The sequence below is a fragment of the Bombina bombina genome, chromosome 8 (assembly GCF_027579735.1).
Source record: "Bombina bombina isolate aBomBom1 chromosome 8, aBomBom1.pri, whole genome shotgun sequence".
Lineage (NCBI taxonomy): Eukaryota > Metazoa > Chordata > Amphibia > Anura > Bombinatoridae > Bombina > Bombina bombina.
In genome coordinates, this window is record NC_069506.1 from 193,503,609 (window position 1) to 193,516,148 (window position 12,540).

A 12,540-nucleotide genomic window follows, 5' to 3' on the forward strand; every position below is an offset into this window, starting at 1 on the left:
GGTAAAAAAAACAATTGTAAACACATTAAGGGAAAAACTATTTTACAGTATACTGTCCCTTTAAAGTTTAAATTTCACTTTACTGTCCATTTTAAGCATTATATTATAATGTATGTGTCTGTCCTTCATATCTAGATCCCAGCTTAGTTAAAATGTGCCCGCCTAAAATTCCTTGATGTAACTTGCAGTACTGAAGAATACTTTGCACTAGTCAGACCAGAGAGCTTTAGAGAATATAGCTCTATGTCCTTTTAGAGGGGGGCAGTAAGCAATTTGTAAAAGAAATTCCCATTCAGTACACTGCCCAGTATACACTATTTTTAAGATACCCTCTGAACTCATCTGTTTAATATGTTAAATAAATGCTTTATGATAACAATGTTCCATTGATCATTGCATAAACCAATGTCAATGTTCTCCACAGAAATATTTTGCCAGTCAGGTGGCATTATGAAGTAGCTGGGTGGGGCAGTGTACTACTTTGCAATATTGTAACATTTCCTGTTCTAAATAAATGTTACTTAAAGTATCCAAAGTACAAATTAATGTGTGCAACCGACTTTGAAAAAGGGACAGTAAACCTTAAAATCTATTTTCAAATTGCTTAACTTATAGCTTCTGGTAAATTGATTAGTCCAACTTTTCAGAGCAAAAGCGCAGTGGAAACCTTTAAAAAAGTTTTTTATACTTACCTAAAAACACATCTTCTGTCCCCCTACGAATACCAACATTTTTTTCTATACTTAGTCAATGCTCCTGCAGCCAACAGCGGAGCGAACGTCCGTCTTTTGCAATTTTGACAGACCACGTTCCCTCTCCATGTGCGCATGTGCATTCCACGCAGTCAACAGGCATTTACACAGAATCTCAATGCTTCGTCGTGCATTGAGATTCTGTGTTTCTGAATGAGCAGTGAGTCACTCCTACTGACAAACAAGCGAATCAAATATTTTGATTTAAAATCGGTGTAAAATGAATTGGCCCACCACGCCCACGTTGCCACTTATATGGAGACTGGATGAATCCATTCTGGATAACCCCTTGATCAAATTGGACATAGACACAACTTTAGGGCACTACGTTCAGGAAAACACAAACGACACTATCTCCTCTGTCACACCATGGATGGCACACAAATGTGTGATAAGAGGGGAATTTATCAAGCATAGAGCCAGAGAAAGCAGGAACAATAGACAATTCCTAAATTCTACGCTAGCCCAGATTAGGTATTGGGAGACAGAACACAAGAAAACCCCCTCCTCAGCTGCCACACTGAAATCTCTTCTCCAGGCATGGGAGGATCTTACCAAAAATTATCAGCGCAAAATGTCCTTTCTCAAACAGAAATACTTAGATCATAATGATAAAGTAGTCTTATCTTTGGCGAAATCCCTCAAACGCAAACAACTGAGCACTCATGTATACACCATCACGGACAAAGATGACCCGACACATAAAGACAGTAAGAACATAGCAGAGACATTTAGATCTTATTATGAGAAACTGTACAATTTGAGTAATGATAGCGGACAGGAGGACATAGACCGATTCCTAGCTGACTTACATCGGAATCAACTGACAGAAAACTTTTTAGATGCTCCCATTACGACTGAAGAAACCAAATTGTCAATTAAAAATATGCCCAATGGGAAGAGTCCAGGCCCAGACGGCTTAAGCCTTAACTATTACAAAACGTATATGCACCACCTACTACAACCATTGACATCCATGTTTAACTCAATCTCAGCAGGAGGTTTCATAGAGCACATGCGGGAAGCACATATAACAGTCCTCCCAAAACAAGACAAGACCCCAGACAGACCAGAAAATTTTAGGCCCATCTCCTTACTGAATTCGGACATAAAGATATATGCCAAAATCTTGGCCACTAGGATGAATTTCTCCCCACGTTAATTCATCCCGACCAGGTGGGCTTTGTGCCATGGTGGGAGGCCCGCAACAACACCCTAAAGGCACTCCAACTAGTATCAACAGACGACGAAAAGGCATTAGACAGGTTTCGCTGGCAGTTCCTGAAAGCAGTCCTGTCTAAAATGAATTTTAGCAACTCCTTCATAGCAAAAATGTTTCTGTTATATGCTAACCCAACTGCTCAAGTCAAGGTAAATGGTCTTCTTTCAGGTAAATTTCTTATACAAAACAGGACGAGACAGGGCTGTCCTCTCTTGCCTATACTTTTCGCGATCACTATCGGAGCCCTAGCACAAAAAATTTGATTGAATGACCAAATCAAGGGAGTCTAAAACAAATCGTGCAAACACAAATTGACGTTGTACACCGATGATGTTTTCCTCACTCTCACAGACATAGATACCTCCGTGCCAAGAGCGCTGGACACCTCTGCTGAATTCGGTAGGGTTTCGAACTTCCACCTCAACCTTAGTAAATCAGAATTCCTAAATGTCACCTATAAACCGGACGCCCTAACCAGTCTATTGCGAAAATGTTCTCTGAAAAGACAACGGGTAAAAATGAAATATCTGGGAATATATTTATCACCAGAAACCCAAGTAATTTTTCAAGCCAACTACAAAAAATTAGAACTTAGTCTAGTCACAGATCTGTCCAATTGGAGAAATACATCTATTTCCTGGCTGGGGTGCATCAGTGTAGTAAAAATGAATGTTCTGCACAGACTACTTTACCTACTCCAAACTACACCCATCCCCCTCCCAATAAACTATTTAGATAGGGTACAGGGACTTATAAACCAATATATATGGCGAGAGGTCAAACCCAGGGTAGCAAGACAGACACTTTACCTCCCAAGAGACAAGGGCGGGCTGGGAGTCCCACACATTGTGGAATATAAGAAAGCGATCATGTTAAATAGCCTACTGGACTGGAGTCGCAACGATCCAAACAAAGTGTGGATCCAACTGGATTGTGATGTCTTAAACACAGCCTGACAGCCTGGCTTACTGCACAACACAGACCGAAAGTAGTGACGGAGTATCCCCTTCTGACTGATTTTTTCCAGACTTGGGATAAGATATTAAATACCTTGACACACATATCCAGTGCCAATTCACCACTTACACCGATCTATAACAATCCTGCACTGCCCTGGAGCCTCAGGGAGAACAGCCTAAGAGAGCCTGTATGTTTAGAGTTCAGGGAATTTTCTACTATTACAGACAAACATAAACTCAAGACACTCAGGGAGATACAGGACCAATGCCCACTACAATCATGAATTGGTTCTAATATGCTCAAATAGTCCATTACATGTCCACACACCAACAAAGACAAGCTTTTACAAGGCCAAAAACTCCATTTGAAACCCTCTGCACACAGACAACAGTCCCACGACGCGCAATCTCGAAATTATATAAACTTCTCGCACTAGAAGATTCTCATGCTCTCCCATCCTATGTTAAGGCATGGGAAAGAGAACTGCATACAGATATTGCACCGCAGGAATGGCAGACAGCTTTTCAAACTACTAAAAAATCTTCAATCTCTGCTAGAATAGTAGAGTCGAGTTATAAATTCCTCTCTAGGTGGTACCTTACACCTGAGAGACTGCAACATATCTATAAAACAGCCTCAGGAAGGTGCTGGAGGGAGTGTGGGGAGGAGGTCTCAATTACACACATCTGGTGGTCTTGCCCCAAACTAGATCAATACTGGACTGACATTATCTCCTGTATTAAGGACATTCTAGGTTACACTTTACCCAGCAACCCTAAGATACTCCTATATCTGTCCCTGCCTAAAATTGAGAAAAAAGAATACAAAGCTTTATTGATGATGATGCTGAACAGTGCCAAAATATTAATCTCCAAAAACTGGAAATCGCAAAAAATACCGACACTGGCAGACTGGAAACCGCAAGTCACCACACTATTAATATTGGAAAGATATCACCACATTAGACAGGGTTCTGTTGACACTCATGAACGTATGCTGTCACTGTGGGCGGGGGAGGATCCCCAACACATAGGCTGAGGTGCTTACATAATACTAAAGTGCAATTGCAGTTACCGATCTAATTGTTAAGGCTATACCTTTTTGTTTACATTATATTTGTTCACATTGTGTTTACAAGCTTAACAGGACACGGAACCTTCTTAGTCTCTCTAGCGCAATGACTGCGGAGAGGACTAGAGTATGGACATTTCACTTTATAGTTCATTTTATTGTACAAGATTATTGAGTTGAATTGTATACATGTGCAACCTACTCTGTTTTCTATATTTGTTGGAAAACCATAAAGCTTTTTGAAACAAAAAAAAAAAAAAAAAAAGCAAACAATGTCTTATTCTCTTAAAAAATAAGTAAAAAAAATCGTTATCATATTTACTAACACCATTTATTGAAAATCATTTATATAATTTATAAAATATAAAATCAACCTTTTATTAAACCTACTTATCTTTTGACATATGCCATATTGCCTATATTAGTATATATTGTTATTTACATTTATTTTTATATATATATATATATATATATATATATATATATATATATATATATATATATATATATACATACATACACACACACACACACATCCTATAAATATATATATATATATATTTCCAAAAATTGACTTACCAATTACAGTATTTTATTTTTATTTGCTCGTTATAGTCTAGGGGGTAATAAGTGACTCGATAACTTAGTTGTACTTAGTAGCGTATAAGCAGAGAATCACAATGCGGTTAGCATCAGGATCCACTTCTTATATTGTTAAGCTGAGTGGTTCAACTGCGCATGCGCAAAGGAAGTGTAAATGCGGGCTCCGGATCCGAAAATGAGCGTTTAAAAGTGAATGATTGACAAAACCGCCCTGCAGCACTGTACATGGAAAAAAAAATCTCAAGCTGCATGGTCAGATAGTGGATTTAAAAAAACGGTAATTATTTTTAATGATTTTAAAACGCTTCCGTAGCGCTTATAGTCTGCGAACTGAGGTAAAAATATAATATATATATTAACAGAATTATTGTTGTTGTGGGTTAACATTTACAGTCCCTTTAATGTTGGCTCATTTTTTGCTTAAAGGGATAGAAAAGTCAAAATTAAAATTGGGTCCATTTCAATTTGAAATATAAACATTTTTGCAATATACTTCCATTAGCAAAAATGCTTCTAGTAAAAGTTATAACAGTTTATCAGTGGCATGCACACATATCCCGCGAGTGCCCAGTGCACCAGTCTTCACCTCACCTTCTCAAAGAGGCAGCAGTGGCTTGTATGGCACAAATTAAAGGGACATTGTACATTAGATTTTTCTTTGCATAAATGTTTTGTAGATGATTAATTTATATAGCCCATCTGGGAGGTTTTTTGTAACAATGTATATTTTGGGGGGGTTTTTTGTTTGTTTTTTATTTTAAATAATATTGTGCTGATTTTCAGGCCCCAACGTTTTAGAAGTATACTGATGTCTACAGATTCCTGTTTGTGTAATGGCTCTTTTGTTCATATGTATGGGGGGGGGGTTGTCTGCTCTTCCTGCTTTCTCATCTTATTTCACTGGGTGTTCCAGCCTAATCTCATCAACCGTGCTAAATTGGGAGCTTCTAAGTAAGTTTATAAAATAATTTTGATATTAGGATCTGTGCATATTATTCTTTATAGTTGTGTCTCTTACATATGAAAATTGGTGTATACTGTCCCTTTAAGACTTTACAGTAGTAATGCACACCACCACCAGCTCTCTGAGCAGGCATGGTGTTTGAATGCTGGTGCACGGCCCTCACAAGATATGTGCGTATGCTGCTTAAAACCAGAAATGACTTTTACTAAAAGCATTTTTGCTAATGGAAGTATATTGCATAGATGCTTCTGTTTGAAATTTAAATGCATCCGTACACATTTTAATTTTGAACTTTCTATACCTTCACTTCAGCTGGGTGGTGTGCCCATCAAATAGGTCCTGGAGAGAACACTAAATTTATGGCAAAACATGTCCTAATAAATTGTGTGTTTGTAGCTCTAGTGATCAAACTCAAATATATTTTCAGATATTGATGTCCTAGGTGGAATCCTATTAAGTGTTTTTCCTTCTTTACAGAATGAGAAAGAGAGATCCAGGCAGTGCCCCCAATCTGGGAGACAGAGTGCCTTATGTAATTATTGGAGCTGCAAAAGGAGTGGCTGCCTATATGAAGTCTGAGGTGAGAGCTCCATTTGTAGGGTTTTCTGCAAAGTGTGACTGTCAGATAAAATGAGTATTCTATTTCACAAGTACCTATAGACTATTTAGTCATCTTTGTATAGCAGCGCATCACTGTAGTTTGTTTTTCTTTTCTATAACAATAAGCAACTTTTCCTCCTTACTAGTAAACCATATTGAAAATTTTCCATGCATGTGTCTTAATGCAAGTATATATATATATACATGTGTTATGTAGGTACATATGTGCATGTGTGTGTTGTGTGCATTACGTATATATGTGTGTGTTATGTTCTTATGTATGTGCATATGTGTTTTATGTAAGTATGTATGTGCATATGTGTTTATACACGTATAGTAATGTGTGTGTGCGCATATGTGTTTTATGTAAGTAAGCAGGAATGTGCCTGTGTGTTTATGTACATACATATGTATATTATTGTGTTTTTGTTTTATGTTCGAACGTATCTATATGTATATGTGAACATAAAAGTTCTGTGCTGGGCATGTACTGTACAAAAAGCATAAGGGGTTTATTATTTGTACTTGTATTCAGGTAAAATCTATTGATTTCCTTCTTAAATGGAAAAAGTCCGCAGCTGCATTCATTACTTTTGGGAAATAAGATCCTGGACACCAGGAGGAGGCAAAGATACCCCAGCCAAAGGCTTAAATACTCCTCCCACTCCCCACATCCCCAGTCATTCTTTGCCTTTCATCCCAGGAGGTTGGCAGAGAAGTGTCAGAATTTTTAATTTTTGTTTTTTGTCTTTTATGGAGGGTAGTACTCTTCGGCATTGGACAGGAATTTTAAGTAGTCCTGTCAGTCTCTCAGTGAGGGCTTGGATGAAAGTTAGTCCGGAGATGCAGGGAGAGTCTTTCTGCAAAACCATCCTGACTCAGATTAACAGCTCCTCAAGCAATCAGCGTTGTCTAACTTAGCTCCGCTGCCTGCTTTCTTCTCTCAAGTCCATGGCGGAGGCGAGGCTACTATCCGTCACACTTGAAAAGCCATGTTCCTGTTCCACAGCGTAGATTCCAGTAAGATTGTTTCATCTTACTTTATTCATCAATGTTCTGTAATGTGAATGATTTCCCGAGAGGCTACCACCTTGTGGGTCTAACTTATAAGGGTCTCATTGAGCCTCTTGTAGTATCTTGGAATCGAGGGTTACTATCTCCTAAGGATGTTATTGAACAGGGGGGTTTATAATCATGTTTGTTATGTGATTCAACCTGCTTATGTGTGATGTTTAGGGGCTTGTGGTTTGGAACGTTGAGGCCTTTGGAAGTGATGCGGCCTTTTGGTTGGGCGTGCTTTTTTGGACTGTACGGTTCACCTTGTGTTCGGGCGTGGTTACGTTCTGCTTTCTATTTCCGCATTCCCGACCATGTGGCGAAGGAAATATTCTAGTACGCAGGGGTCTGGTTATAGGAGGTGGTGAGTGCCCCAGCCATTGGGGGGGTGTCAGGTGCCGTTTTTGTTTTAACTACATTAGTCCTTATTTATATATCCTCTATCCAGTTATGGAGGATTCTGATGCTGAGACTGTGCTAATTTCAGATGCAGTTACGGAGGATTCTGATACTGAGACTATTTTGATTTCAGATTCTGTGTCCGGTGACGAATCCGGATTGGCCTCGTTTACTCATGTCGACCAGTTTTGTTCCGTATTCCATTTCAGAGCGCCTTGTTCAGGTAATCAAGGGACTGCTGAGCCATCCGCCTCTGGGGCCCTGTCCTCCGAGAGGCAAGTTCCCTACCAATTCATACTTCTACACATGCGGGTAACCCAGTTTCTGATTCCTCCATGCAGGGTGGTGTGTTCCCCCTGGAGGTTGCAGCACGTTTTCGCTTGGTCGTCTGCAGAGTCCAGACGTTTCTTTGAGAATGTGCTTGTGCCCTATTGTCCTGGGCATTCCGCCTTGGGCAGGACCTCTACAGTTCCCCGCAGGTGTAACTGTCCCTGAGTGTTGTGCCTTTCGTTACAGGATTGCGCGCCTTCGCGTATTGCTCAGACATGATTTTCAGTTATTGAATGCCCTTATCGTTGTCACCAGATACGGGGATATTCAGTCTGCTAATTCGGATGGTGCACGTCTTTAGACATGTGGGGATGAGGTAATCTCCTGATTGTCATTTGTTGAGATCTTTCCCAGTTTTTGAAAGATAGGGCTCCGTTTGGCTGGTCCTGCGGGTAGGCCTGTGTCTTTTTGGGCGTTAACTCCGGGTTGCTTTATATTTTATTTATATCCGATGGGATGTCTTTTATTTGGTTTTGTTTCCTTCGGGAACCTTCTGGGATTGATACTCTATTACTTCTTCGGAAGTTGTTTTGGACATGTTAGTCCTATGTTAAAAATGTCTGTTTTTTCCCCTATGAGGGAGAATGTATGCAGCTTGCTGGTTAGGACCCTGAGTGCAGGCTGGGTTGGGTTCGTTCAGTCTTGCTGGTTAGGACCCTGAGTGAGTCCTGTTGGGTTCGTTCAGTCTTGCGGCTGTTCAGACACGTGACGCTGTTCTGCTCGAATTGTTCGGTAGAAGCACAAAGGGCTCAGGTTATCTTTGTTTTTCATGTTCAACTAAGCATTCGAGAGGACCTGTAGGTCTGTGAGGCGGGAAGGATTTTTTCATTCCTTATTGCCTTCAGTCATAGGTGACTGGGCAGGGGAGTTTTCTGCTGTGTCACTCTATCCGACATCTGATGTCATCAGAACCTAGAGTTTTCCTCCCCCTTGTGGTGGAGGGCTGGAGGGCTTATCGCCCCTTACCGCAGTTGAGCGGTTTGGCCTTCATTTTTAGGCCTCTGGATTTGTCCTTTTGGGCTTGATCCAACAGCTTGTACAGGATAGCTGTCTAGTATGCGAAGGGTTAGCAGTTTGAAACCAGTTGCAGCTCTTGACACCTTGCAGGTGTACGCGTAAACTGTTTATAGTGTATCTAGATGCAGCTCTTACTCTTAGTGCCTTTCTCTTCCTTGTGTCCTCTGCTTGTGCAGAGGTGATAGGGAGACTAATCCTGCTAGTAGGAAAAAAAAAATTACCTCAAGGTATCCCTTGGTTGTCCTGAGGCTTTGAGAAGTATCTTCATACGACTTCTAGCCTTGCTCCTTGTAGCGTTGGACTTTAGCTAGCGGTGGTTCCTTCCTTTGGTCGGGGCTTTCGAGTTCTTCTCGCTATCCGGATTCTCTGGATATGCATCCATATCCCTTGTGTCTGGCTTTTTGGCCAGGTGGGGGAGTTTAGTTCTAGGGTAAGGTTTGCCTGAACTATTAGGTGCCCGGACCTGTTTTTCTCCCTGAGACTTCCGGTTTCTGAAACTTCGCTTGGCGTTTTTCCTGACCCAGTTTTGGGTGGTTTTGGAATCTTGAATCTCAGGGCTGGTCGGGGTGTCCCAGGGTAGTGGGAACTTGGGCTATGTCCTTGCTCCATCTACCTGACCTGGTCATGGTTGACCAGGTTTTCAGAGTATTTTTTGCTCTTTGCCACAGTGTAGCCCATGTCATCTAGTGGTTAGATGTGTGGCTTGCGCCTCGAGGGTTGTTGGTTCATACCCAGCTGCTGGCGCTGGATGTCCAATTTCTGGTGCACCTTAGGGTTGCATTCCCCTGGTCAGCTTGACAGTGTTCCCGTGGATACCCTGCTCTGTAGGCGAATGGGTTGGCTGTGCCTCTGCTTGGCAAGCTTCTTGTAGGGGGGTCCTTTTCTAGGACATCTATGTTGGGAATTTATCTTCCCATTAGCTGGTGGCTTCGGCCTTGAGGACAGTTGTTGCCCTTCCGGCATCATCCCTTTTCTTAGGGGATATTCTCCTCCCTATGGAGATGGAGTCCTTGCTTGGCGGCTTCTCCTGGATGGCAGGGGGCAAGGTGGGATTGGTTCCCCCTGGGGTCTTGCTGGCTCTACGTCAGACTTGTTGGGCCTTTTTTTTGATAGATCCTTAGGTCTATGGCCTTGTTGTCTGTTTTCAGAGTCGGGTTGTACTTGTGCTCTGTGGGGATGGCTGTGCTGTCCTTATGCTCGTTCCTGTACCTGTTCAGGATTCTTTTGTTCCCCATGTCTTGGATCCCTGAGGCTGGGTTGGTCCAGCTGGGTGTGGGTCTGCAGGTCAGGATGGCCGAGCGGTCTAAGGCGCTGCATTCGGGTCTCAGTCTCCTCTGGGTGTGTGAGCTTTGTTGAGTCTATCCTGTTAGCTCAGTCTGCTAGGGTACAGATTTTCCTTTCAACTTGCTTCATTGATTTCAGAAGAGGGTTTACTCTTCCTTCGGGTTCTGAGGGTATTCTCTCCTTCTCAGGGGGCCCCGATTGAGGTTTTGTGTTCCCTTTTTTAGGGACCTGTGTGTAGGTCAGGTGACTTAGGTTGCCTGGAGCATTCCCTCTGTCCGGGGGTTGCTTTTGCAGTCTGTTTCTTGGTCGACTGCTTCTTCTTCCTCGCAAGTACTGTGTTGTCCTGTTATGGACTCTGTGTTCTCAAACTTGGGGTTTTTCATCTGGGTGTATTACACACTTTTTCATGGTCGAATGCCTTGGTATTCGATGGTCAGACACTGGGAGGATTTTTCCTCTTTTGTTGCATTCTGTGCTTGCAGGATGTTGGAGAGTCGTCTGTTCTGTCTATGTGGCTGGTCTTATCCCGGGTTTTGCTTGGTATAGGCATGGCCTCCTTTCCCTGTTTGGGCCCCTTTGGGTCTTTGTGAGCTGGGTTTACTCTTGGAGGTGTTCTTTTTTGTATTAGGGGATCTTTCGGTTTCCTCGGATCTCCTTTGCCTTGTCCCCTTGGGGGTTTCGGCTGTTGTCCCCTTCATTTGTGGGGGTTGAGCAGTGGGGGACCGTCTGTTGGTCGACGGTGTCTCCTGGAGGGCTGTTGGTTCAGTCGAGTCCGTTTGCGGTCTCTAGTTTGGCTTCTGGACTAACTGCGAGTCTGTTATTGGTTTTTTTCCTTTTAAAATTTTCTCGGCTTGGGACTAAGCGGGGTTTTTTATTGGGTAGAGGTTCAGGCCTGGTGCCCTCAGTATGGGCCGCCTATTGTACTTTCCCGTCTTGGCATTCAGTGTCCTCTATAGCTTGGATATTGTTTTTCCCCTAAAGTAATGAATGCAGCTATGGACTCTTTCCATTTAAGAAGAAAAACATAAATTATGCTTACCTGATCATTTCCTTTTCTTTCCTTTTGTCCACAACTCCCCACCCGTAATTTTATGTGGGGCGTCCTTATTATTCTTCTGGCACCTTTCACCCTGATATTTCTTCAACTGTTCCTTGTTTCTCTGCAGAATGACTGGGGGATGAGGGGAGTGGGAGGAGTATTTAAGCCTTTGGCTGGGGTGTCTTTGCCTCCTCCTGGTGGCCAGGTTCTTATTTCCCAAAAGTAATGAATGCAGCTGTGGACTCTTTCCATCAGAAGAAAAGGAAATTATTAGGTAAGCATAATTTATGTTTTGTACGAAGTGTATGAATACACTAGAAACTAGACATATTGCATTGGTGTTTAGACACAAGTTAATGTTAAAGGGAAATGAAACCCAGTATGCAATTTTAAACAACTTTCTGATTTACTTATTAGCAGGGATGTATGCTTAGGAGCCGACCCATTTCTGGAGCACTATATGGCATCCGTTTTGCAAGAATGTTATCTATTTACAAGTGCACTAGAAGGCAGCACTATTTCCTGCCAATTAGTGATCCAGATGCCTACCTAGGTATCTAGTCAACTCAGAATATCATGGGAACTAAGCAAATGTGATAATTAAAGTAAAATGGAAACTTTTTTAAATGGTCTGCTCTGTCTGAATCACAAAATGTTTTAGGTTTTATATCCCTTTAATACTTTTGATAGGAGTTGCAAATATACTTAGGGAGGATGTTGTGAAGCAGCCACTGGTCATGAGACAGACTTTCTGGTTCACTCACCACTTTATAGCATCAACCAACTTCCAGATGGTCTGGGATTATTTGCATATCGTGTCCACAGAGCTGAGTTGTTTTTTTAACATAGAACCCTCGATCACAAGAAGGGCAACCAATGGTAGAAAATAAAAAATAATTTGTGCAGAATTCTAGAAGCCCGTGGAAAGTTGCATTGCATAGGGGGCATCTTACACCCGTTCTCTTACTGTTTGTACGTTGGGGATAAAAGTGAAAGCAGCTGAAACTGCTTTAAAGACAGAAAGAACACACCTGCTTAAATTAGGTGCATCTTGGGAGAGAGTGAGTTTATAGACAGGTTGCACTTCTGCTTTTTTTTATATGTCTGTATATACTTTTTACATAGTCTGACCTGGCAGGGAAAGTGAGTTCCTTCTGACCGAGGCCAGGAGGCTTTTGTCTTCTACATAACTTCTGCAATCCACCTATTCATTAAGCTGAGTCAATGAAAGGCACAAACCCTA

General features: G+C 41.8%; 1 protein-coding gene across 1 annotated transcript in view; it reads left to right on the forward strand.

The window, feature by feature from the left end:
- POLD1 (DNA polymerase delta 1, catalytic subunit) overlaps positions 1-12,540 on the forward strand; it is a 384,813-nt gene that overhangs the window by 322,491 nt on the left and 49,782 nt on the right. The window contains exon 22 of the mRNA XM_053690816.1: positions 6,050-6,152. Within this exon, the coding sequence (XP_053546791.1) occupies positions 6,050-6,152 (103 nt within the window). The remainder of the gene's footprint in view (positions 1-6,049; positions 6,153-12,540) is intronic.